The sequence below is a fragment of the Nelumbo nucifera genome, chromosome 8 (genome assembly GCF_055504915.1).
Source record: "Nelumbo nucifera cultivar China Antique chromosome 8, China Antique-T2T, whole genome shotgun sequence".
Taxonomy (NCBI): domain Eukaryota; kingdom Viridiplantae; phylum Streptophyta; class Magnoliopsida; order Proteales; family Nelumbonaceae; genus Nelumbo; species Nelumbo nucifera.
Window position 1 is genome coordinate 27193190 of NC_142656.1, and position 27450 is coordinate 27220639.

Here is a 27450-nt window from a genome sequence, read left to right on the forward strand (position 1 = left end):
CCACTAATAAAATCTTTCCAGCTTCTAAGTCATAGCTGAACACTGAGTGATCAACCTGGCATTGCTTCATTCCAAAACTCTTCACCACTTCACTAAACTTCCCAAACCAAGCATGCGGCGATTGTTTCAACCCATAAATTGCCTTCTTCAGTCTGCACACCTTACCATCCTCCCCCTGAGCAACAAACCAAGGTGGTTGCTCCATATATACCTCCTCCACAAGGTCACCATGAAGGAAGGCATTTTTTATGTCAAGTTGAAACAGAGGCCAATCATACATAACTGCCAGGGAGATTAGCACATGAACAAAGCCAATCTTAGCCACCGGAGAGAATGTCTCCATGTAGTCCACTCCATACAACTGTGAGTAATCTTTAGCAAGGAGCCTGGCCTTCAGACGCTCCACACTACCATCTGGCAAGTATTTAACAATATACACCCATTTACAGCCCACAACATGCTTATCAGGTGGGAGAGTAGTGAACTCCCACGTTTGAGTATGTTGAAGAGCAGAGAGTTCCTCCTCCATTGCCTGCCGCCACCCAGGTGAGGTAAGAGCTTCTTGGACATTGTTAGGTATGGAAATAGATGACAAAAGTGAAACAAACTGACGATGTGAGGTGGAAAGGCGAGATAATGAAACAAAATTGGAAATGGGATGGAGAGTAGAACTGCGTTTACCTTTATGTAAGGCAATGGGTAGGTCAAGTTCTGAGGGTTCAGCAACAGGAGCCATGACAGGATTCGCAGCTAAGGTAGAAGCTGGAGGAGGGGCCGGTGTCGTTCAACGTGTATACACTTGCCGGATCGGTGGTTGTTCAGTGGTGATCTGCACTGGATGAGATGATGAGTCTACTCCAACAGCAACATCTGGAACTGGATCACTAACAAGAAGAGGAAGAGGAAGTAAGGATGGAGACGAAGGCGCTTCAGGTCCTGAGAAGAAGGGGACAAACTAAAAAAAGGTGACATCGGGACAGACATAGCACTTTCGAGTAATGGGATTATAACACTTGGACCCTTTTTGAGTCCGAGAGTAGCCAAGAAAGACACATTTAATGGAGCGTGCATCTAGCTTGTCTATTCCAGGACTCAGATTGTGGACAAAGCACAAACAGCCAAAGATACGAGGAGTTAATGGAAATGGAGATAAAGTGTGGAACAAGATAGAGAAGGGGGACCGACCATGAAGAATGAAGGAGGGCATCCGATTAATGAGGAAACATGCAGTGAGTACAGCATCACTCCAAAACCGTTTAGGAACATTCATATGATGAAGAATAGACCGAGCAGTTTCAAGGAGCTGACGGTTCTTCTGTTCAGCCACCCCATTTTGTTGAGGAGTGGATGCACATGAGGTTTGATGAATAATGCCATGTTGTTCTAAATACTGTTGAAATGAAGAAAGTATTCACGACCATTATCTAAACGAAGGACTTTAATTGGAACACCAAATTGTGTACATATTTCAGCATGGAATTTTTGAAAAATGGAAAATAATTCACTTCTTTCTTTCATTAAGTAAATCCATGTCATCCTTGAACAATCATCAATAAAAGAGACAAAATACTTGTACCCATTATAAGACTCTATTTTGATCGGGCCCCAAACATCTGAATGAACCCAAGAAAAATGACTCAACATACGACTTTCAACTCTAGGACTGAAGGAAACACGATGATGTTTCCCAAACTGACATGACTCACACTGTAAAACTGACAAATGACTCAAAGACGGAACTAATATCTTAAGTGCCTTGAGAGAAGGATGTCCCAGTCGGCAATGCCACTGTAGAGGAGTAAGTGAAGTCTGAAGAGCAATTGAGGATCCCCCACAATCAAGATTATACAATCCACCAGCTTCATGCCCCCCACCAATCTTCTTCCCTGTCTTGAGATCTTGAAAAACACAAGAGGAAGGAAGGAAGGTAACAGAACAGTTAAGAGTCTTGGTTAATTTACTAACAGACATAAGATTGAATGGAAACTTAGGTACATATAGAATAGATGATAAAGAAAGAGAAACCATGTCAACATTACCAACACCACAGATGGGAGATGAAGAGCCATTGGCAAGTGTAACAGTTTGTGATGTGGAAATTTCAAAAAGAGAAGAGAATACACCTGGAGTCCTGGTCATGTGATCAAAGGCTCCAGAGTCAATAATCCAAGGAGAGGTTTTAGATGACATGCAAGCAATACCTGAGTGGGCAAGAGTAGCAGTGGTATGCCATGAAGTGGTTTGAAGGAACCGTTCATACTCATCACACGGTACACTCACCATCTCCCTTCCAGAAGCAGATGTAGATGTGGAAGGAGTTAGGTCTTCCTGTTTACTGTCACTGATATCAACCTCACCAGCTATAGCATGATTAGCCCATTTAGAGGGAGGGCCATGTAGATCATAACAGAAATTCACCGTGTGTCCTTCCCTGCCACAATGAGTACACTTCCTTGCAGAATTACTCTTTCCTTTGCCACGGCCTCCCCCTGAGTCACGACCACCACTCCGGCCAAACACGGAACTGCCATGGCCTCCTCGGGAGGCATATCCTCCCCCTCTTGTACCATGTCCACTTGCTCTAGCTGTCACAAGCGCTAATCTATTAGACTGTGTGGGATTCTCTGTCTGTCCCAAAGAAATCCTACGAAGCCGTGCAAATACTTCATCGAGAGTAAGAAGGGTAGAGCTCCCTAATATTTGGGCTCTAACTGGTTCATACTCTGATTTCAGCCCCACTAAGAATCTTGTAACATCTAGTTGTTCCCTCTATTGTTGCTGAACTTTAACATCTGGAGTGAGGGGATGATAGACATTGAGTTCATTCCTTATATTCTTCATGCAGGCATAGTACTCTTCTAGGGTTTTGTTTTCTTGTTGCAAATCAAAGTATTCCTGATAAAGTTGATATACCCTTGTAATATTATCTTGTCCAGAATACAGCTTCTTAGCATGTTCCCATATATCCTTAGCTGTATCTAGGAATATGAAGGTGGCACTAATTTTGGGTTCCATACTATTCCATAGCCAGGTCATGATTTGAGCATCCTCTTGTTCCCAATCATCAAACCCTGGAGAGTCAGCCGGTGGTTTATCTTCTTTTACATGCTTCACTTTCCTCTTTGCCTTGAGGAAAACTTCCACTGATTTGGCCCATGGAACATAGTTCTCCCCATTCAGTTTAATTGAGGTCATCTGTAAACCTAGGTAGTCAGAGGGAACCACCACACTGGGTTTCTGATCATTATGCCCATCTCCCATTGCTGCCATGGTACTCTTTCGCCGTTGCTTCTAACCTGAATTCTCAGCTACAAACTGAGTGCTGTTATTAAGAGTTTGATGTTCCAGCACCTATAGCAGCCCCTAAACACAATAATAGGTACACGAGCCCTGTTCTTGTTCACACTACTACTGATTTCACAACACCACGAACTGCATAAACATCAATTCAACACTTACTAATCACATGCAAGCCCTCTTACAACCACTCAATAAAAATTGTGCATCACAAGCACCACCACAGTCATATCTGTTACACCTGGTACAGACCTGTTTAACACCTTTAAGAGGGCACCACACGACCACAAGGGACTCAGCTAGGTCACTGCATTACACTTTACACCACTCGGCCACTTACAGCAGCCCCTACACCATTCGGCTACTGTACACACAGCCCGTTCTTGGGATTTTCTCCAAGAACTAAGGCAACAATAAACCTAGTTCTCTAGGTTCTGATCAGTATTAGCAGGTTCTTGAAGATTTTCTACCCAGAAATACCAGCAGCATTAGGAGAAGAAATAACCGACCTTCTTTTGAGAGTCTCAACCAACCATTCACTGCTGAGGTCGTTTTCCTTAATGAAGAAGGTTATGCACAGCAGAGAGAGACGAACTGAGATGTTTTGACCTAAGCCAAATCAGTTTTCTCCATTAACAGCCCAGAAACGAAGAAAGAGAGGTCACGAACACTGCTGAGATGTTTCACGAACTGAAGTAGGTCAGGTACCTTGCTCTGATACCATGTTTTGACTGCTGCTACAGTAACCCGAACCAGCAAGAGGAAGGAGAAGAAAATGAAGAAGAGAAGAAGAAGGAAAAGAAGGGACTGTCGAATCTGATAGGTAAACCCTATCAGTCGACCCCTTAATAGTAATTAGTCTCTAATAATTTCTACAAAGACTAAACTGCCCTTACTTAAGTGTGGGGCAGAGTGTCTCTAATAAAACTGCCACATAAGCATACAACTTAACAAAGATAAGATGACTAAACTACCCTTATTCGGCTCACTTTAACAGAGTTCATATCTGTCCACTCCCTGTTTAGCTAATGTATCAGCTATTGCATTAGCCAATCTTGGTACTCACTGGTACGTTACCTCCCCCTCTTACTAGCTACTTGATTTCCTTGACGGTTTGCCTATATTGCCTCAGTTACGTGGCTATTATTCTTTAACCAGCTTACAACCACTTGGGAATGAATCCAGATTAGCTAATCATGATGTCTGTGTTATGGGGAGTGGAATCAATGATAATTGCAATGCAAGCCATAAATGCAAAGTGAGAGATGGAGTGGTTGTGGGCTACATGCATTTTATGACTGGTGCAGGACATTATTATTGGGGTTCCACAGTCTGTAACACAGCAGTCACATTCAGCAAATCCTGTCTCCTTAAGAATCCCCTTCTATCTCTATTTTGTTAATATTCGTAGACCTGTTTGGCAGATTCCTTAGCCAAATGAGGAGCCACCAGGGAGCGGCTGTTTTGGGGTCAATGTAATATAAAGTAAAATAAACACTAAAATGGGGTGTAGGGTACTTCTGTACATATGGGTAACCAAATCATTGCAATACTGTCACATTACACAAAAATCTTTTTCCATTACTAATTTCAGTAAAGTTTTAAGTTATAAGAAAATGTTAAAGCTTGTTCATAAGTAGCTTTGACAATAATATTGTCTTGCCTTAGTGACCAGAACCATGTACCCAAAACAAAGTACCCACTGCACTCCAGATGTTTAACAATGGGATTTCTGTTGAAATGTGAACCGTGTGTGATTCAGACAAGGTTCAGTGGAATCTGTGTGCTAGCTTGAAAGGGAAGGGTGATTAATGGTTTATATAGCACCTGACACTGCTCAAAGTTACCTTTCTAGCCTTAATGACTAACCCGCTGAATATTGATCCATTTCTCCCTTTCTATGTAAAAATTTAAATGCATAAAATACAAAGATACATGTTGACACCCCAGCCTTGTCTTTGCCTGTCCCTTTCTCTTTCCTATGTCTGTATGTCCACATGGAGTGTAAGTTCGAAATTGTTAAGATAAGTGGACATTGCTCGGTGCATCACTTTGTGCAAAAATACCAAATGTAGGTCCTTTTCCAATCAACTTCTCCCAAGACCCAGATTGCTTGGACTAACATTGGTAATGGCCCTATTTAGTGCTACATTAAGGTTACAATACATCTATACTCTTTATCCACTCATCCATCTCTCTCTCTCTCCATGTTCCTGATCCACCTTATGTTGGTGACAGTTTTTCCACAATAGGAAACTGTTGTGTATGAGATTAGTGATCCTTGCCTATTGTCTCCTTATGACACAAATATGCAATTGTCCCAATGACTTGCATCCAAATACTTTTCTATATTTCTTCGTTTACTGAAATACTATATACGTGTGCGACTATTAATTTGGTGTCTCATTTGTTTATATTTTCATGCATGCTGTTTCAACAAGAGTAAACTGTTATATTCTCTGCCCTATGGTATATTGCTCTTCAATGAAAAATTGAACGTGTGTATGAACAGGAAAGCTAAAAGATATGGGGAATTCCTTGTTAGGACGCTTTGGAATGAGCCTTGACAACTTCAAAGCAGTAAAAGATCCCAACACTGGGTCCTATTCTATCTCATTCCAGCGTTAGTGAAACTGCATGTAAAATCTGCATAAGACAATTACTGCTTTCATTAATGGGGAAGAGAAGTTAGAGGGAAGGAAGTAGAATGTGAAAGGTTTTTTCTCTTCCATATTTTGTTTTCTTATATCATTGGAGGGAATGCAAAGTTGTTCATGTAAATGGATTTGTGTATAGGAGTAAAATATCAAACTGTTCTGTGGCTTTCTGGTTTGCCTATTGCCTGCAACTACCCTACTCCATCATACTTGTCGTACAACTGTTAGACCTATTTAATTTATTTTAGGGGTTTTAACTGTTCAGTCTACCCCTAGAAATCTTAGCTCCACCCTAGGGGTGGAATGGTGGGTATGAGCTTTTGGTCCTATTTCAGTATCTCTTATTCACATACGAAGAGAACCCTTTTTTGTCATTGTTGGAGATCTAGCATATATATTGGAAAACCTGGAGAATTTCATGAAGTTCACCTTGACATACGACCAAAGTTGAAGGTAGCTTTATTATGCCATTCATGGGCAAACCCGCCCATTGACAGCCCTCAAAAACATGGGATGTGGAAACCAAGTGGTTCGTACCTTTTCTTTCTTTTGAACATTATTTTGGGTCTGTTTGATTTACAGTTGGAATTGGAATTGGAATCCTTTGGAATCAGAATTGAAATGGTCTATTTTTCCCACCTGCTTGGTTTAAGCTGGAATTGGAATTAGAATCAGCTGGAATGGATTCTCATTCCCGAGCTATTCTGTCAAATGCACGAATGCACCAGAAATGAGAACTGAATTCCGATTTTGCCCAACCAAATGGTTGGAATTGGAATGGTCCAATTCGAAGCCCCTATTTCCACTAACCAAACGGATCCTTCGGTAATATCAGTTTTGACATTTTGGTATCTGTTGGCAGTCACTTTCTTGGGCTGAACTGAATCCCAAAATCTTCATAAATTAATTTTCAGAATATCAGATCCAAATCATGTAGGGCTAGCCCCAAGGAGAGCTAACTTTTTTGACTCATTTAATTAGGATAGATCAGACATATGCAACATAAGGAAGGCTTTAGTTGTGTTTGGTACCATTGCTGTTTCTACTTAAAACATTTTGGGAAGATTAAGGTGCCATTTGGCGGTCTTTTTGTGTGGTCTTTCGGCTGTTTACAAGTCGGGAAGACCGAAAATCAGTCTATTCCCGTTTGGCATATGAAAGATCTAGCTGCCAAAAGACATGGCGCTGAAAAGACGCACGAAGCTCATTTTGGGCTGATTTCGGGAAGCTCCAAATGAAGCTTCTCATATCTTTCACATTTTAATCTCATGCAGAAAGACCTGAAACGACGCACGTCTAGCAAACGGTCTTCGGGCTGTCCAGATCTTATGTCAAAAGCTCAATGCATCTATTGACTGTTAGAGCTACGAGAAGATCTTCTTAAAAAGACTTGCCAAACGGGCTCTAAACCAAACTGGCTTGATCAAATGATATTTTAAGTTGCAATTAGAAACGTCAATTATAAACAGTCCTATGCATGTATTTTTAAGATGTGCCTGTTTTTAACTATCGATGTAAAATGTTTCAGGTGGAAACAACAATGGTATCAAACAACACCTTTCTGATACATGGACTCCTCAAATTTCCGCACTTCTGTTGGGCTGTGAACAAATTCTTGCCAGGTTGCAGCCCTACTAGTTTGTAAATTGTAACCACTGTTTTGGGCGGAGTCCAAAACCATAGGAATTTAATTTTCAATACCCAGTTTGATCCAATCTTGGGTCTAGGGGTGCACAATTGTGCTGGACCTGGAGGCCGAGGTTGTCCAAACCCAACCTCCCCTAAAATAGTTCCTTTCTGGGTTATCAATCCTGAACAGGGAATATGACATTGGACCCAAATTCAAGTATCCAACCCAACCATGTGGTTAACTTTTCACTAAAATCAAATGACCGACGAGTCGCAAGATGAACATATATATTACTTATAAATCACATATTTATAGGTATTATATTATCATATTTCATATTTTCCATTTATACACTATGCAACATATTGTAAACTTATTTTCTAACTAAATATTATATTATAGCTAAGTATATGTAAAGGAAGGCCTGGCCTTAGGTCCAAGGTCTGACTAGGTGTAAACCCAAACCCATCTTGAATACATCCTCAAGCCCTACGTTTTGGCCCAGGCCTGGCCCTAGTTTCAAATGGGCCCTGCCTCGGACCAACTGCAAATTCTGATCCTACTCCAAACATAACTTGGGGTTGAAAATCCAAATCAGATCTGAATCCAATTTCAAAATGATTAAGGGGGTGTGAATGAGTTGTAAAGGCTTAAACTACCTCTATGTTTCAGCAAGTGGACTAAAACTTACCCCATTATTTGAAAAATTATTGAAAGCACCCCTGTTTTATGATACTTGAAAAAGATTATTTTGCCCTACATTCTTCTTCTTCGTCAGATTTTAAAAACTAAATCAAATTTTTAAAGATCTCCCAATTGTTGAATCTCAAGGGTTAGTAATTCACTTGGCTTTTTCTTTTTTCTTTTTTTCTATTCGATTTCACACAGTTCCATTTTTCCCTCTCTTTATTTACTGGGGAGCAATTTCACAGACTTCTGATTTTACATATCTTTGCACAGACAAATCTACAAGGGAGCAATTTGCTTACAAATCAATTTCAAAGAAGTTGAGAATAGCGGTCGATATCAAAGATGTGAGAAGAGAGGTACAAATCACGAGAAGCTCAGGCTTCACAAATGGTCATTTTTTTATTGGAATTTTTAGAATGCATTCCACCTCAGAATTTTGATTTGAACTGCAGACCTACAAAAATTCAAAATTATAAACAGCTCCACCTATAACACCTATACCTGCCCGTGAATTGGCATTGATTCCGAGCTGGCACCTACCCCACCTGTACGATGGAACTAGAAAATCTGAACAGTAAAAACCCCTTTTTTATTTCATAGGCTTCCTTTTAATCTTTTATACAAAGGATTTCTTTAGCATAGTTATTCAGGGACTATGAATAAGAATACCGGTATTAGAGGGAGACTGCAATGGGTTGTTGAGGAATGCTAAGAAGAGCAGCAACAAAGGGCAAAAGCTTTATGTATTTGGTTCCGTGGGTGTTTATTGAAGGGGTCTTTATCAAATAAAAGTTTATTTGAAAAATGGTACTTTAAACTTTAAACATTTATTGCTTTTGTTGTTTGGTTGAATGTTTCAAGTAACACTCAAAAAATTACTTTCCACCTCGGCTTAAATTGTGCCACACAAGCATTTTGTTTCAATAAATGCCTAGGTGTTGGGGGAAACAATAATTTAAAGTCTCTTCCAACGCCCATGCACACAAATCAAAGCATTTATGTTTTTCAATGTTTATTTGATAAATATTGAAACCAACGAATGGTTTCATACACAATAAATGCCAATGCCTATCTGGAAGAAAGCATCACTTGTGCATAATATGATCCTTCATTTTATTTTGCTGATGAGATTTTCAACAAGTTTCCTCTCTCAACGAGTCCGGATCTACTCCTCACATCACACTAACCTCACAGCATGTCCCAATTGTACATTGGGAACATCTCCCACACATGTAGTTATTATTCATGGAGAAATGTTCATAATACATGGTGGGATGTGGCTGTTAGGTCAATATGAGGAGGGCTTGTGAGGAGAAAACCCCAATTCTCTTTCAACATGTTAATTAATAAAATTGGCTTCTTTTGGGCAAATAAATAATCAATTATTGCTTTGTTTACATGATTTTGTTAATGTCCATTGGAGATTAGAGGCAGGAAATCAAGTTAATTAATTGAAGAGATCACATGGGATGGGATAGTGGTTTAAGTTTCACAAGAAGCAGATTAGTGTCCTTCTGTAAACAAAGTACAGAAACACTGCACCACCTCTTCTCCAAGTGTCCTTGTGCGCGAGCAATCTGGTATCATAATCACACGGGATTGAATCCAGATAAAATCAGAGAGAAATCCCCCCATGAAATCATTCTAGGATGGTTAAATTCTGTGAACAGGCAGACAAGTTAATGCATGAGATCTTCATTATTCTGCAAGGCAAGCATTGCACTATATCTGATATGGAAGGCTTGTAACAGTTTGATTTTTGAAAATACCTTAATGAGTCCTCTAGATCTGCTAAATCATATGCAAAACTATCAACAGGCCATCTTCCCTCATCCCAGAAACATATGCATTATCCCAACCCCAGTTTAAACCATATACAGAACAAATTACAGGTTGATGGCTCCTTTGATCCTTTAACAGGAACTGCAGGAAGAAGCTTCATCTTCCAACAAATTACAGGTGAAACCATTGCTGAAGGAAGACCATGCTGGGCAGTCTCAAGCTACGAAGCAGAAATAAAGGCGTTAATAGCAGGTTTCGAAGCAGCTTCTACCTTAACTGATCAAGAACTCTATGTATATAGTGACTCTGAAAAGCTGGTACATCTTCTAGGAAGCAAAGGAACACCATCAGAATGGACAAAGCATCTACACTGGACAAAACACATGACGCTCCTTTTTTTGCAAATATATCTTTTGTTTAGCAAAGCTGCTCATATACTTGCCTATACTGCTTGTAAAGGTCAAATGATCATCAACTATGATCCTAGACAATCTGCTACTGTACAGTTATTATCTATCAAGTAATATATGAAGCTGCTTCTTTTTGTTGCCAAAAAAAAAAAAAGAAGCAGATTAGTGGATGTGGTGGACGAATAAAGGCCAATTGTTATAAGATCTCCGTGTCCAAACTGCTCTGATAAACATGGGAAGAGGAAACACTATAATGGAAATAGGAAATTGAAACAAAGGAGGGATATCTAGATGGTGATGATGTAGTTAAACAATTTAGTGTGTCATAGAATCATGTGGGGTCAGAGGAACCATCTCAGTTAGGTGAGCTCACTTAAAAAATCAGACAACCTGATCACTATCCAATTTGATGGACTAGATTTTTCTTTATCTAACATTGATCAAAATGGACTCATTTGATTGAGATGGGTCCTTCCAACTCAAATTTATGTCGAAGTACTCCATTGTTTAGAGGAGAGCATTCGGTTAAAAATTTAGTCAAATAATTAAATTATATAAATAATTTATATATTTATATATTTTATATAAATAAAATATTTATTTTTACTTAAAATAATTAATAGGTCAAATTTGAATTTAATCATTGATTTTCAATATCTTTAAGATATTGAATAGGATTCAGATATCAAATTTTTCTAATTGAATTTAAATTTGGATATTACCTGATTCGATTCGAATTTGATTTGCTTACACCTTAAGTTTGGGTATTGTCTTATAGGGATTGATGTGGAAAGTTGTTTAACAAATGGCAAAGATGGTCTTGACACCTTGACACACCATTTAATAGATGACAGAATTGATATTGACACGTCGATACACCATGAAATATTTCATGGATGGTGGAATTAATCATGAGACCTAGACATGCTAGGCAAGGTTGGGTTGCCCAAAATAGGATTTTATAATTATGATTATTAAGATCATTATAGAAATTCCGATAGCCAATTGGGCAAAGTATTTTATGGGTGGATGTGGTAATTCATTTAATAGATGACAAAATTGGTTTCAAGACCTAAACATGGTAGGCAGGGCCAAGCTAGCTAGAACTGCGATTTCACAAGTTTTACTATTATAAGCCATTATGGCAGTTCTGGTGGGGTGGGCTAGCCACTGCATTTTATGGGCAAATGAGTTAATTTGTTTAACAGATGACGGAAATGTAGAAAAATGTTAAATGGGCATTGTTTTTTAGCGTTGGATTTCATTGGCTAGGTATTAATCGGTTCGACTTTATGAGCTTTTAGTTTTGTGAAAGGGGGCTCAGAGTCATTTGGCCTAATATAAATCACGTGACATTACATGCAAACAGATAGTAATGGATACTTTTAAGTGATTTTTCAACAATAAGATAAGTTTTATTCCATTTGATAAAACATAGGGGTAGTTTAAGTATTTTATCTAAGAAAAACCAGTTATTAATTCAGCAAAAAATGTATTGTTTTATTTGATATGGTATTTTTTTTTCTTTTTTTTTTTAATTTTAGAAAACAAAAATCATTCATTTAGAAATATGTATGATTTTGTTTTTGAAACAAAAACTTACATCCTTTAGAAGAATCATGTTGTGTTTGCTGATGCAGCAACTGTTTTTGCTTAAAAAAAAATAAAAATCATACATATCAGGGTGTTCATCAATATCAAGGGTTTTTTTAAAACAAAAGCAGCTGCTGCACTGTTTTGTTTTTAAAAGAAAAATAATACATAGCCCCTAAATGCGTTAGCTGTGTATTGGGCTGTGGAAGTGGAACCATATATGGTCTACATTAAGAGGTTGAATGGTTGTGGGTTCAATGTATTTTATGACCGATGTAAAACGTTATTATTGGTTCCACAACTTTCTAAGCAGCGATTGTGTCCATAGAATCTATATATCTATCTTTCTAAGCAGCGATTGTGTCCATAGAGTCTATATATCTATTATATTAATCAAATGGATCTCAGGTTTACGAATTTAAAGTCCATTTTTTTATGGGTTCTCTATGATATGAAAAAGATATGATATCCGAAAAACAACTGAATAATAAATTGTAATCATAAACATGATAGTCAATAAGGTGTTATTTATCAAATTTCATGGGTGGGTATTGATTGGTCAAAACTCTTTCCATACCCTACCTTTCCCGCATCATAGATTTTCCCTTTATTTATTTATTTTGATTTTGAAAAGAAAAAAAATATCAATTAAAGGAAACTAGGAAAGGGAGCTTGAGAAATTTTTTCTTATACAGAAAAACCAAAAGAAAATTGAAAGCATGCTATATATTTTGTTTCAACGAAAGAAAAAGGGAAAATAAAAATAGTATAAAAGAATTTTCCTCTATTGTCTTCTATAATCTTGCCCTAGCAATTATTTTCTCAAGTCCTATAAGAAACAAAACTATAATTATTTTCTCAATAGAATAGAATAAAAAATGAATAAACCAATTGGAAATTTGGAATGCACGCGACAGCCCATGTATGAGTCCAATACAAAGTGGATATGAACAGCCCATTAGCCTATCAAGAAAATAGCCCATGAATCTACTACAAGAGAGGGCCCACAAACCTTCAGAGTTCTCCTTCCGAGGACGCGCGAGGCCGAATGAAAGAGCCCAAGTGGAATTGTCGATGCCAACGATCCAAGCTTAATCAACTCAATTCCGCTTCCCCTCCAGTTCTTTTTCAGGTTAGGGTCCTGTCGGGGCGATCGGTCTCGTCGGGGCGATCTCCGGAGGTTTTGTTCAGAAAAAGGTCAGTTCTTTGCTCAATCAGATTTTACGCCATCAGATTTCGTCTAATTCCTTCAAATTTCTTCAATTCTTTTTGTTGCACTTCTTCATTTCCACGAATCTAGATTCGCCAAATAGCTTTGTTGTGCTTCATTTTTGTTTCCATTTTCAGTTTAGGCTCATAATTTAATATATGTGCTTGAAATTATGCGAATCCTTTCATGTTTGCAAACCACATTGTATTCCCAATTCTCATCTGAGATCTGATTCTTTTGACCTATAGATCTTCATCTTTAAGATTTTGCTCGCTTCTACTTCCGAATTCTTTCCCTTCAATCCCCCTTTCTCCAGATTATCCAGGAATGTAAACCCATGCAGAAGGGTTGTTATTTTTTTTTTTCGATTTAAACTCTTTGTTATTATAGCTTTTTATTGGAATTTTACCATTTTTTTTTCATTTTCTCGGTACGCTTGAAGCGCTATTTAAACCATTGTTTGAAAATTTCAATGTTGGTATTTTAAATAATATTCCTTTAATTGATTCGCAATTCCCTAAAATTCCATCAGTAACGTTGCACAGATTTGTCAGAAGATGTTCGCAACATGTTTATGGAATTTATTAGTTAATCTTCTTTGCTCGTGATAAAATCATAAACAATGCCAGTTAATATGCCAAGAAAGGAGAGCTGAATAGTTTGTTTCAATAGGTTGTGTAATGGTAATACCCATATCAGAGGTAGTGCTAAAAGAAAATTGTTTAGAAGAATGGAACTTCAAACTGATTACTAATGACATCCCTAGTAGTATGCTTCTCCGTGTTCATTCACTTTTCTCACTTCCTACTATTCTGATCTTTGTTTATCCCATTGAGTATATGAGATTTGTGGTTTATCTGTTCTATGTTACTTAAGGGGCAGGGAATGATTCACCCAGCTTCTTGTTCCATTTCTACATTGCTTTCCTAGTATAGCTCATCATTTGGTTTTCTAATCAGGAATTTATTATAAATATGGGGCGCTTAAAGCTGCAGTCAGGAATCAAGGCAATTGAGGAAGAGCCTGAGGACTATGATTCTACATCTAACAGAGGTGCGTTAGCATGTATGGTGAATTCAGAAGTAGGTGCTGTGCTGGCTGTCATGAGAAGAAATGTAAGGTGGGGAGGTCGTTATATGGCGGGGGATGATCAGCTTGAGCACTCTCTTATCCAGTCTTTGAAGACATTAAGGAAGCAAATTTTTTCATGGCAACATCAATGGAATACAATGAATCCAGCTGTCTATCTCCAGCCTTTCTTGGATGTGATTCGATCGGATGAAACTGGTGCACCAATTACTGGTGTTGCCTTGTCATCCGTCTACAAAATACTTACTCTTGATGTAATTGATCTAAATACCACAAATGTTGAAGATGCAATGCATTTGGTAGTTGATGCTGTGACAAGCTGCAGATTTGAGGTGACTGATCCTGCCTCAGAAGAAGTGGTACTGATGAAGATACTTCAGGTTCTCCTGGCATGCATGAAAAGTAAGGCATCGGTTGTGTTGAGTAATCAGCATGTCTGCACCATAGTAAACACATGTTTCCGTGTAGTTCATCAAGCAGGAACTAAAGGTGAGTTGTTGCAGCGGATAGCTCGGCACACAATGCATGAACTTGTTCGGTGTATTTTCTTGCACCAGCCAGACATTGACAATACTGACCGCTCACTGTCTAGAGGCATGTCTTCTGTCAAACAAGAGGTATTGATGCATTAGTTAAACATTTCCATCTATTTAGATATTTAGCTCATCAATCTGGATTAAATTTTTGTAGGCTACCTCTAAATAGGTTTTTAGACCAAACTTAGTGCTGATTAGGAAAATCATAAGCTGCTTGTTAGAGAAAACTTTTTGATATGTGGACACAGCACATTTCAGCATGGACAAAGGTTGTCTTGTCAGACTCAAAAAGGCCTGAAAACCTAGAATAATGGACATGGCTGTATGTATAAATACAAATGTATAGTTGTTTGTAAGTAGGCATGTACATATATTCATGTGCTAATGCATGTTGTATACTTGTATTTTCTCTCTCTCTTTTGAATATAATAGTCACCTTTTTTTGAAAAAATAAAGAAACTAAAGGTATATGCATTTGTGTGTGTGTTCAACTGCTTTCAACATGTCTTGGCATGGGTTTTCTGTCAACAAGTCTCTGACGTTTGGCACAGATTGGAAATCTATGGATCATCTGCCTGAAAAAAAGAGATTGCAGTTCAGAAAGAGAATCCATGCAATAGATGGTAGTGACATTTAATGGACATGGATTTTTGGTCCACATCTTGAAGGTGGCATTTTTTAGTGCAAATGAAGAGTTTGTATAATGAGTTGATTGAATAGGTTGGGGTGCTTTAACCATAAATCTTTCTTAGCATAGTAGTCATAGAAAATTCTCTTTTTATTTTGAATTTTCTTTTTACAGAGATTGGGGGAGAAGCCTTTTGAATGAAACTTAAAATCATTTTGAAACATGATTGATGATAAATATGAGACTGGCCATGTTACTACTTGTCTCTCAAATGCTTCCCCCCCCCCGCCCACACATGCATATACAAAGAAAGAAAAAATGATATCTTCTTTGAAATACAAATGATAATTGTGATATGTTTCTTAACATTAGGAAATCACAAACTCTATTTTCTCTTGGGAAATGCTTTTATCTAGGCAGGAAGCTCATATTATCACCCTCTAAGGCATTTCAACAACGAGTATATATGGCTGCTTAGTTTTGATCAGTCATTTTCTTAATATGCAAGGTTGACTGTTTCTCATGCAGGTCTGTGGGCCAGAAAAGGATCACAGTTTTGGGGTTAAACAACTAGATAATGGAAATGGCAGTTCTGAAAGTGATGGTCAACTTCCTTCTGTTGGTTTTGCTTCAAATTCTTCCATGGGTTTGGTTGGAACCTTGATGGACGAAAATACAATTGGGGTTGTTAATGGGAAGGATGCTTCTCCAAATGATTTGAATCTCATGACAGAGCCATATGGAGTCCCTTGCATGGTGGAGATATTTCACTTTTTGTGTTCCTTGTTAAATATTGCTGAGCATATTGGAATGGGCCCTAGATCAAATTCCATGGCTTTTGACGAAGATGTACCTCTTTTTTCTTTAGGACTGATAAATTCGGCCATTGAATTGGGTGGACCCTCTATCCGAAAACACCCTAAATTATTGTCCTTGATACAGGATGAATTATTCCGTAATCTCATGCAGTTTGGCTTGTCAATGAGTCCATTGATTCTGTCAATGGTATGTAGTATTGTTCTCAATCTGTATCTCCATTTACGTAGTGAGTTGAAACTACAACTTGAGGCTTTCTTTTCTTGTGTGATTTTGAGGCTAGCACAAAGCAGGCATGGGGCTTCATACCAACAGCAGGAAGTTGTCATGGAGGCTCTTGTTGACTTCTGCAGGCAGAAGACATTTATGGCAGAGATGTATGCCAACTTTGATTGTGACATTACCTGCAGTAATGTATTTGAAGACCTTGCTAACCTATTATCAAGAAGTGCATTTCCAGTGAATTGCCCTTTGTCTGCGATGCACATCCTTGCTTTGGATGGTCTGATTGCTGTGATTCAGGGAATGGCTGAGAGGATAGGAAATGGGTCTCCTGTTGTACAGGCTTCATCAGAACTTGAGGAATATACCCCATTCTGGACTGTTAAGTGTGAGAACTATGCAGATCCTAATCATTGGGTTCCTTTTGTCCGGCGAAGAAAGTACATAAAGAAAAGGTTGATGATGGGTGCTGATCATTTTAACCGGGATCCAAAAAAGGGCCTAGAGTTTCTTCAAGGGACTCATCTTTTGCCTGATAAGCTTGATCCCCAAAGTGTTGCTTGCTTTTTCAGGTATACAGCTGGGCTAGATAAGAATCTTGTTGGGGATTTCCTGGGAAATCATGATGAGTTTTGTGTTCAGGTGCTTCATGAATTTGCTGGGACTTTTGATTTCCAAGATATGAATTTGGATACTGCATTGCGGCTGTTCTTAGAAACTTTTAGGTTGCCTGGAGAGTCGCAGAAAATTCAGAGGGTGCTGGAGGCATTCTCTGAGAGATACTATGAGCAATCACCACAGATTTTAGCCAACAAAGATGCTGCTCTGCTGTTGTCTTATTCTCTTATAATGCTGAACACAGATCAGCATAATGTACAGGTTAAGAAGAAGATGACTGAAGAGGATTTCATCCGAAACAATCGGCATATTAATGGTGGAAATGATCTCCCTCGAGAATTCCTATCGGAGCTGTACCACTCAATTTGCAAGAATGAGATCCGGACAACCCCGGAACAAGGTGCAGGTTTCCCTGAGATGACACCTAGCCGATGGGTTGATCTAATGCGAAAATCCAGCAAGACTTCTCCATTCATCATGTGTGATTCTAGAGCCTTCCTGGACCATGATATGTTTGCGATTATGTCAGGTCCAACAATTGCTGCTATCTCAGTGGTGTTTGATCACGCAGAGCATGAAGAAGTCTTCCAAACATGTGTGGATGGTTTTTTGGCTGTTGCAAAGATTTCAGCATGCCATCATTTGGAAGATGTATTGGATGATCTTGTTGTGTCTCTTTGTAAGTTCACAACCCTCCTAAACCCATCTTCTGTTGAAGAACCTGTTCTAGCCTTTGGTGATGACACAAAAGCTAGGATGGCAACTGTAACGGTTTTCACTATAGCAAATAGGTATGGTGATTATATTCGCACTGGATGGAGAAATATCTTGGACTGCATCCTAAGGTTACACAAACTTGGTCTTCTTCCGGCTCGTGTAGCCAGTGATGCTGCTGATGATTTGGAACTCTGCTCTGATCCTAGCCAAGGGAAACCTGTTACAAGTTCCTTATCTGCATCTCAGATGCCTTCCATGGGTACTCCTCGGAGATCATCGGGGCTGATGGGCCGGTTCAGCCAGCTTCTCTCTCTTGACACAGAAGAGCCAAGGTCAAAACCTACTGAACAGCAACTTGAAGCTCATCAACGGACTCTTCAGACAATCCAGAAATGCCATATTGATAGCATATTTACAGAGAGCAAATTTCTTCAAGCTGATTCACTGTCTTATCTTGCTCGAGCTCTCATCTGGGCTGCAGGGCGACCTCAGAAGGGAAACAACTCTCCTGAGGATGAAGATACTGCGGTATTTTGTTTGGAGTTGCTGATAGCAATAACTTTGAACAACCGTGACCGAATCATTCTCCTCTGGCAGCTTGTGTATGAGCACATATCCAACATTGTTCAGTCGACTATGATGCCTAGTGCGCTGGTGGAGAAGGCTGTGTTTGGACTCCTGCGGATATGCCAGCGGTTACTTCCATATAAAGAGAACTTGGCTGATGAACTTCTTAGGTCACTGCAACTAGTGTTGAAGCTTGATGCCCGGGTGGCTGATGCATATTGTGAACAAATAACACAAGAAGTCATGCGCCTTGTAAAAGCAAATGCTACTCACATTAGATCTCAAATTGGATGGCGGACTATCACTTCCCTTCTTTCCATCACAGCTCGTCATCCAGATGCCTCAGAAGCAGGATTTGAAGCACTAATATTTATCATGTATGATGGTGCCCATCTCTCACCAGCAAATTACATTCTCTGTATTGATGCATCAAGACAGTTTGCTGAATCTCGAGTAGGGCAGGCAGAGCGATCTATCCGTGCATTGGATCTGATGGCAGGCTCCTTTGCCTGTCTTGCACAGTGGTCACGTGAGACTAAGGAGACTGCAGGGGAGGGAGCTGCTAAATTGTTTCATGATATAGGGGAGATGTGGCTGAGGTTGGTGCAAGGACTGAGAAAGGTGTGTTTGGATCCCAGGGAAGAGGTCCGGAACCATGCCATATTATCATTGCAGAGATGCTTGACAGGGGTGGAGGGGTTATCCCTTTCACTTTCTTTGTGGTCTCAGTGTTTTGATTTGGTCATCTTCACTATGCTTGATGACTTGCTAGAGATTGCACAGGGGCATTCCCCAAAGGATTATCGAAACATGGAAGGCACCCTTATCCTTGCAATGAAGCTCTTGGCAAAAGTGTTCTTACAACTACTGCATGACCTCTCACAGGATAAAACATTTTGCAAACTATGGCTAGGGGTTCTTAACCATATGGAGAAATACATGAAGGCTAAAGTCAGGGGGAAGAGGAGTGAGAAGCTTCAGGAACTAGTCCCTGAGCTCCTTAAGAATGTTCTGCTTGTTATGAAGACAAAGGAGATTCTTGTGCACAGAAGTGCTTTAGGTGGGGATGGCTTGTGGGAACTAACATGGTTAAATGTAAACAAGATTGCTCCTTCTTTGCAATCTGAAGTGTTTCCTGGCCAAGAGCTGGAGCAGGTGCGTCATAAGCATAATGATGCTGGGGGGAGTACGGCCTCTGATGGGACTGGATTCATTCCATCAAGTGAGGCATTGACAACTTCTGAAAGTACAAGGACAGGAGGATAATATGTTTTACCATTTTAAGATGGCCTTATTAATGTGCCTTGTAAAATGCCCAAAACCAAAAGAAGCACTAATTGCTATTGTAGGGTGTGTTCTATATTTGGGTGTTGAAATTTACAGGTGAGAATTGCTCTTCAAAATACTTCAAGTTTACAGATCAATGGTAGCTGTGGGAGGCATACTGGAACAGAGAAATGAATTGTGGTAGAGGGTTTATTTGGACAAATTGGATTGTGTTATACTGGTAATATGTACATCTTCTTGTGCTGGCACTTGTTCATTTCTTGATATTTTGATCTCAATGAAAGCATGGTGCACAGTACCTTCCATTTTTGAGATATGCCTCTGAAGATAGTTATTTGACGATGGTTTGGTTCTTTTGGTTTTGAAAATTTTGTATCAGGAGAATGTGGTAGACTTTTTAAAAAATCTGAAAGATGTCGAATTCATCCTGTTTGTTCATGGGTTTTTGTAACTAACAACTTGAGTTCTGTATTATTTTTGGTCATGTCTGTAGAAACATAACATTCTAGTTATTTGCTCTGTAACTCATGTTATTGAAGTGTTCTAACTCAGCTTGAGACTCTTGAAGTTATCTTGTTTGGTGTTACCTAATTTCTAAGACATTCATGAATTGCACGCTGGATTAAGTTAATCTTCGTATAATGCACCTACACTTGGGTGGTGTTCATTACCATGCTCTGGTTCCAGAACACACCTTGATGTCTGGGCATTCTTTTATGCTTTTTTTTTTCTAGTTCTGGGACCAGCAATGTGTTCAAGAACTCCAAAATATTGCTGGTTTGGTTAACATGCTTATTTCTCGTGGTTTGAAACACGAGAGGTGTGGTGTTTCAAAACATGTAACACACCACACCACAATTTGCAGAACACTACTGAGGTGTGGTGTTTCAAAACATGTGGTTTCAACCACACTACAGAACGGCCCAGTGATTTGAAACACTCCACACGTATAGAACACAATACAGAACATTCCCTTGGTATTCATGTTCATTGTTTTGAAAACTGGACTATATTGGCTTGTTGACTGGGTTCAGCCAGAACAGGACCCCTTTACAGTTGCCAAATATGATTATGAACCATGCGGAATATGGTAAATAAATATCGATTTTGGTTAAACCCAGATGACCAACAGTTGAAATGTGTTTTTTTATTGAACTGGAAACGGGTTCTTTCCAGTTTCCGGCTCAACGTTTAGTTAGTTTTCAATACATTCTTCATGTTTATTGATATTTTCAATGAATGTAAAATTTTGGTATTCTTGGTTTGGGCTACAATGTGGGGATTCTAAGACAACCAAAAAGAATTGGACAAATTTGATACAAACATTAGGGCCTATTCGTTTGCTCTGAAGTTTGACGTATGAAAGTGCAATAATTACATTAAGAGGTATATTGGTATTGGTGAACTTTTACTTTCTTTAAACTTTGAATGCAAAGAATGTTGTTATTTTGAATTCTGAATTTTGAAAATTATCAAATATCCCTTTTGACCCCATATATGAAAGTTTTTGTCTTTTTGGGAGTATTATTGGAAAACAAAAAGTTGTATGATTGAACTTTAAGAGATAAGAGGAAACGAACAACCATTTTTCTCTTAAAGTTAAAAGATTTTTCTTAAGAGATAAGAGTTAAGAGGAAACGAACAAGCCCTTAGCTTATAAACAGGTTTTAATTGTTATATGCATGATCCACTCTTGTATAGTTCTTGAATGCCTTGTTCCGAACATGGGTGGTAATGAGGAAGGGTGGTAAACCTAAAATTGCTATTGGGTAATTTTGTGGGGTGACATGTTTAAGGATAAATTGGACTAAAATAGGCATTATAGGGGTCAATCTGGAAGAAGGGGAACTCCATAGATTCTTAGAGATTTTAGGGTGCGAGATTAGAAATTGGCCAATGAGCTACTTGGGGTTACCTTTAGGAGGCAATCCTAGGTCAAAAGGTTTATGGAAGCTAGTCATTGAAAGATTTTCTAGGAAGCCAGGTCTGTGGAAGAGGAATTATATCTCTCTTGGTGGAAGGATAATCTTGCTTAGAGCCACTTTGGCAAACCTCCCTATTTATTTTCTTTCATCTTTTATAATACCTTGTAGAGTAATAAGGAATTTGGAAAAATACATGAGAGATTTACTTTGGGACCTAGGAGAGGAGAGGAAGGTTCACTTGATTAATCGGGATCAAGTTAGAAAGCCCAATGATCAAGGGGGTTTGGGAATAGGAAATATTTCACTCAGGAACTTAGCTTTGTTAGGAAAATGACTGTGGAGATTTCCTTTTGAGAGAGACAAGCTATGGCACAAAGTCATTGAGAGTATTCATGGTTTGGATGCAAAAGTTGCCCTTCATGTTTCTTCAACTTCTTCTTGGAAAGCAATTTATGAAATTTACCCGACATTCCTTAATTCCATTCGACTTGATGTGGGCCAGGGTAATAAAATTCGTTTCTGGGAAGACCTTTCGGTGGGAGATAGTCCACTTAAGGACACTTTTCCTGACCTCTACACTTTGTCAAATTTTAAAGGGGAAACGGTAAGAAATTTGGGATTTCCTAGTCCAAATGGGGCTAATTGGAATTTGGGTTTTAGAAGGGGCCTTAGGGAAAATGAATGTAACTCTTTTGTTCAATTGCCAGACCTAATAAGACAAGTTCATCCATCCTTGGAAGATTCCAAAATATGGAAAGGCTTTTAGGATGGCCTCTTCTCTTGTTCTTCAAGGTAAATATTTGTGATATTTGCAGAGAAGAAGGCCTTTTGTATGCCTTTCTCCTCACATGTGCTCCCTTTGTATGAAAAGTGGTGAGACCCTAACACACCTATTATTATCTTGCTCCTTTGTGCATCACATTTGAGAATTTTTCTGTACCCTCTTTGGTTATAAGTGGGTTTCCCCTCAAGATGTGGTAAGGCTCTTCAACCAGGACTTTTTGAGTCAATCAAAGAAAAGAGGAGGTAATCGACACCATCAAAGTTAAAGTAGATCACTAGATAAGATCTATGCATATATTTCAAGATTTCTCAGTCATAGACATTATAAGATCTTGAACAGAAGTAGCACAAACAAATGTGAAAGAGAAAATAATGATGGAAACCTCTAGATGGTAACAGGTTTAAACTGAATTTTGATTGAAGCTCTTTTGGAAATCCATGACTGTTAAGTATTGAGGGAATAATCAGAAATTCTGAAAAGATAATATTAGCTTTGTTCTTTGGACTGATTGGCATGGGCAACTCTCTAAAAGATGAGTTAATGCTACAAGGGCTGAAGATAGCTAAGCAACTAGGATGAGGCATATTAAGATTGAAGGGGATTCCAAGGTGATCATCTCCTGGCCTAAAAACAATAGAAGTATTACATGAACATTCAAACAAGTGATAAGGGAAGTGGAAAAGGTTGAAAGAGAGGTAGAGACTGAATTCAAATGGGTTAAGAGTGCAAATGGACTAGCTGATTATCTTGCTAAACAAGGGGCCTTAAGGCAATAATTGTTTTGGGCTGCAATGTAAAGTGGGACAAAAATTTGTAATAGTGTGGGAGCTTTAATCCCATACACAAAGCTGTAAAACCTTATTTTAACCCTAATTTCAAATAAAATTCTCTTTTGCTAATAAGAAAAAACATGAGTTCCCTCTAGTGTCTAGTGTTTCAGGTGCAAGAGGTACATCTAAGCCAGGAAAAAGCTCCATGATCAGCTGGTGTTGTTCTCTATCTATGAAGGCCTTTACTTGTTTACTAGGATTTATAAATGTTTTATGGTGAGTGAAAATTGATCCACATGGAGTTAATTTTGTATTTTTGGATTTAATTGCAAAGAAAGAATGTCAATATATCCAAATGAATTATGTGGATGGAAAATTTTGGATGGTCTATTTCCTAATTTTGTTTCTGTATAAACAAATATAGAAAGATCTCTACTTTCTAGCCACAAAATGAATATTTTAATTTAATAATGTCTAATCATAATCTCAAAAAATAAAAAATTATAGAAGTATTTTACAACAGAATATAAAAATTTACTTGACGATCAAGTGAGGTGAGCCTCCATCGGCACAATGTTGCCTAGGCGTCACCTAGGCACCCACCTTGGCATCGCCTTGACAACTATGACCTGAACCCTATCACAAAAAGCCCTTTTGCATCACTATTTTCACTCATAAGGCTGTGTTTGGTTGCAATGCAAATAAATTTGCTCTGACACAAAACTTTGACAATGCACATGATTTGGGTGTAAATTCTGACCTATTTTTGTTTCAAAATTTAATATATCTTGTTTGAATGTAGTACAAATGAAATAAATTAAGACATGAAGCAAAATAAAGTAAAAGCCAAAACAAAATTAAATGAGGATTTACATATTTTTTTCATTTACACTTTGTACTGGTGCAAATAAAATTATACTACAACCAAATACAGCCTAAAGTTTTTCCTTATTTTTGTTTCTTTTTTCATGAATAAAATTGGATAAACCTTTTCTCATTATTCTTTTGCATCTTATATATATATATATTGATAGGATTGCGGTGCTCCCTCCGTGTAGGATTGCGAGTAGATTCCCACGTGAGAGAGCACCCCAATCCTGTTTTGGGGTGACGCCATATATATATATATATATATATATATATATATCTAATTATATAAATATATAATAGTTATTATAAATATTGTTAATAACTAGATATCGAACTGTTGGAACGGCTTCAGTTTTTTAATTTTTTAATTTTTTAATTTTTTTTGTTAGAATGGGCTAACTGTTCGACTTGGGAACCGGACCCTTGATTGGTTCAATCTCTGGGTTGGTTAACAATTTTGACCATTTTTTATTTTTTTGTCAGAAAGGGCCGACTATTCGGTTTGAATGGTTAGACCGTTTGACCCGGTAATTGGACCCCTGACCGATTCGGTCTCTAGTCGATTTTAAAAACCATGATATTATGTCATTCGAGCATGTAACTCATAAGATCCAAAAATGGAACCGTTCTAGCCATCGGTTTTTGGGTCGACGATTCAACCCTCCATTTCGAACAGACGACCCATTCTGATAACAAAAATTAAAAAAATAAGAAAACCATTGAACGGGTCAACATGTTGACGGTTCGACCACTCGAATCAATGGGTCGTTGACCAATTCAACGGCTTTTGGCTAGGGACCAGGATTGGGGTAAAACGGAACTGGTTGCTTGGACGATTCCCAATTAAAAAATTAAACAAACTAGATGACTCGTTTTGACAACAAAAATTACAGGCAAAAAAATTGAGTGTGTGAGGTCCATTAAGCAGTACCATACGTGTCATGTCATTCGAGTGTGTAACTCATACGACTTGAAAATGGAATTGTTCTGGCCACTGTTTTTCGGGTCAATGATTCGATTGTTCGGCTCGAACAATGGCCCGTTTTGACAACAAAAATTAAAAAAATAAAAAAATGACCAAAAACCATTGAACGGGTCAATGGTTCAACTATCCAAGTCAATGGGTCATTGACCGATTCAACGATTTTTGGCCAGGGACCGAGATTAGGATAAAACATAACTAGTTGCCTGGATGGTTCCCAATTAAAAAAATAAAAAACGGCTAAAAACCATTTTATGAACCAATGAATCGATGATTCAATCGATTAGGTCAATAAATCATTGACCGATTTAACGGTTTTTGGTCGGGGACTGAGTCAACAAATCATCGGTTCCATTCTAGCCCTGCGAAGTAGGGCCCCTACGCTAGTGATAGCTTAAAGCAATTTGAGATGAAGCTGTCGTACACTAAGCGCACTAGCAATCAACTTGTACTCAAATTATCCACACACGGTTTTTTGCTATACATTTAAGTTTTTTTACAATTGACTAGCTCTACCCCTGCCATTAATATCCGTTAATGTTGCGTGAAAATTTGAATTTTTTTCAAAACCCAATTTTGCCCTTCGTCTCTCTCAGCTCTTCACCATCCCTCTCCCGGCGGTGAACTACTCTGCAACCGTTCCACTCCTTATTTCTCCGCCGCCATCGCCATCTGAGCTCAACTTCCCTTGAGTCCAAAAGGGTCTAATAAGCAAAAGCAGAAATAATGTTCGGAAGCCCAAATCTAAACAGCAAGCCTATATCCCAAAAGGAACCTAGAACTGGGTATCTCTCATCTGCCGTTTTGATGTAGGTACTCAGATCCGGTTGTCATCCAGTGAGGAAGTTGCTACTGCCGCTGGTTCGATTTGCAGCGGCAGTGGCGGAACAGGGGAGAAAGAAAAGGAAAAAGAGGAGGAAGATGGAGGGAGAAAGGAAGTTGCCGGTGATTAAAACCCCCGCTGCAATTAAAGATTCACCGGCAAAGGAGAAAAAAAAATTTCAAAATGGAGAGAATGAGAGAACCGGAGCTTTACCATTTGGAGCCTTGACATTTCCATTCCTATTATCCGCCATTAAAGGTTCATGAATCTAGAAAAATTCAAAACTGCAATAATTCGTTCAAAGAAACTGATGAATAAATTAGGTGACGGACAGCTTGTAATTCTCAGCTTTCCCCTTGTGCCAAATAACAAAAGCAATCAGAATCCCAAACACACTGCAACAGGAATTCACGATTTTTCTTGTACTAAGTAGCGCTAGCCCGTTTCCTGTAGAAGTAGGGTTACTTCACCTCCGAATCTCCATCAAAACATAAATCACGACTCAGAAAAAAAAAAAAAAAAAGAACTGAATAAAGACTCACCTTTCTTGTACTCAGAGGGAGTCCTCTCTACTAAGAGTCATAAGAAACTCTCTGATGTTAGGGCTCAACTACGTCCTATTTCTGCAATCCCCAAAACTAGTAATACGAGACCGCCAACAAAACTGAACCTCTTCTCCTATTTCACAGTGACAGAAGTTCCCGTCCTCTGTTCACAAAAATTCAAATCCAAAGCTACGGTTAGGGTTTTCGCTACCTGCAAACTGAAAACAACGACGGAATAAGCAGAAAACAAGATGAGAAACTTTACTAGTTATGCTTCTTTCCACTCATTTCTTGGTCTCTGTGGCGATGAGCAGACCAGCTTTCCCATCACCGAGCTATTCATACAGTGGGCATGAATCCTGTTCCCGATGGATCATTCCAGTAAATCTATGGTTATGTGGCATGTAATCTTTATAATTTTTCTCTGCAGCACTCCTTAATTAATCGTTTTTGAAACAAGACGTGCTCATGTTTCTTGCAGTTTCGCCGTGGGTCACTGTAGTTCTCAGTAAATTGTTGTAGGTATGAACGAGAGAAATTGAGAAATAGAGAAAGAACGAAAATGGTTTTCGTGAGAAACAGAGAGAATGAGTGAGAACCAGAGAAGCCAAGGGTCACCGCTGCAAAACCACCTGTCGCTGGTTGTCGTGGGTCACTGTAGTTCGTTGTAAATCGTCCAAGGTCAGAGCGAGAGAAGCTACTCCATGGAAGAGGAAAAAGCGGGCAAATTTGACATTTTGTTTATCAGTAGTTAACGACAACGAAAATTATCAGTAAATTTAAGGGTACCATAAGACTATAATTAAACAATAGGGTACCGCGTATCATTAGGATAATTTAAGAGATTTACCCTTTTTCAATACATACAGTAAATCGCGCAGTATCAAGAAGTAATGCGAGATCAGAATTTTATAACCCGAAAGTACGAGGGAATGCATCTGACCGTAAATTGATGTCAAATTCAAGAACATGATGTGGTTTATAGGGGGAGAGGGCTAATAG

At 38.6% G+C, this 27450-nt stretch overlaps 2 protein-coding genes and 1 long non-coding RNA gene across 4 annotated transcripts in view; 2 read left to right on the forward strand and 1 right to left on the reverse strand.

Moving 5' to 3' along the window:
- LOC104605371 (uncharacterized) overlaps window positions 1-7626 on the forward strand; it is a 57069-nt gene extending 49443 nt beyond the window's left edge. Inside the window, exon 6 of one of the 2 annotated variants that reach the window (XM_010270108.3) lies at window positions 7483-7626. In XM_010270108.3, the coding sequence (XP_010268410.1) occupies window positions 7483-7592 (110 nt within the window). In that variant the 3' untranslated portion in view covers window positions 7593-7626. Of the gene's footprint in view, window positions 1-5809; window positions 6121-7482 lie in introns of those variants that run through there. The other variant, XM_010270107.3, reaches the window with a different exon arrangement.
- A 5493-nt stretch (window positions 7627-13119) lies between these two features.
- Window positions 13120-20320, forward strand: LOC104605370 (ARF guanine-nucleotide exchange factor GNOM-like). The gene is made up of 3 exons (XM_010270106.3): window positions 13120-13256; window positions 14229-14975; window positions 16051-20320. The coding sequence occupies exons 2-3, from the start codon at window positions 14244-14246 to the stop codon at window positions 19726-19728; spliced, it is 4410 nt and encodes a 1469-aa protein (XP_010268408.1). The 5' UTR covers window positions 13120-13256; window positions 14229-14243; the 3' UTR covers window positions 19729-20320.
- A 5282-nt stretch (window positions 20321-25602) lies between these two features.
- On the reverse strand, window positions 25603-27186 carry LOC104605369 (uncharacterized). The gene is made up of 3 exons (XR_736592.3): window positions 26714-27186; window positions 26446-26611; window positions 25603-26350 (listed from the first exon to the last, which is right to left on the reverse strand). It is a non-coding gene; the product is annotated as an uncharacterized LOC104605369 (long non-coding RNA).
- Window positions 27187-27450: the final 264 nt, after the last annotated feature.

Coding starts and splice junctions, on each gene's coding strand:
- LOC104605370 (XM_010270106.3), top strand. CDS start 14,244: ATGGGGCGCTTAAAGCTGCAGTCAGGAATCAAGGCAATTGAGGAAGAG. Junction 14,976..16,050: donor TGTCTTCTGTCAAACAAGAG/GTATTGATGCAT, acceptor TTTCTCATGCAG/GTCTGTGGGCCAGAAAAGGA.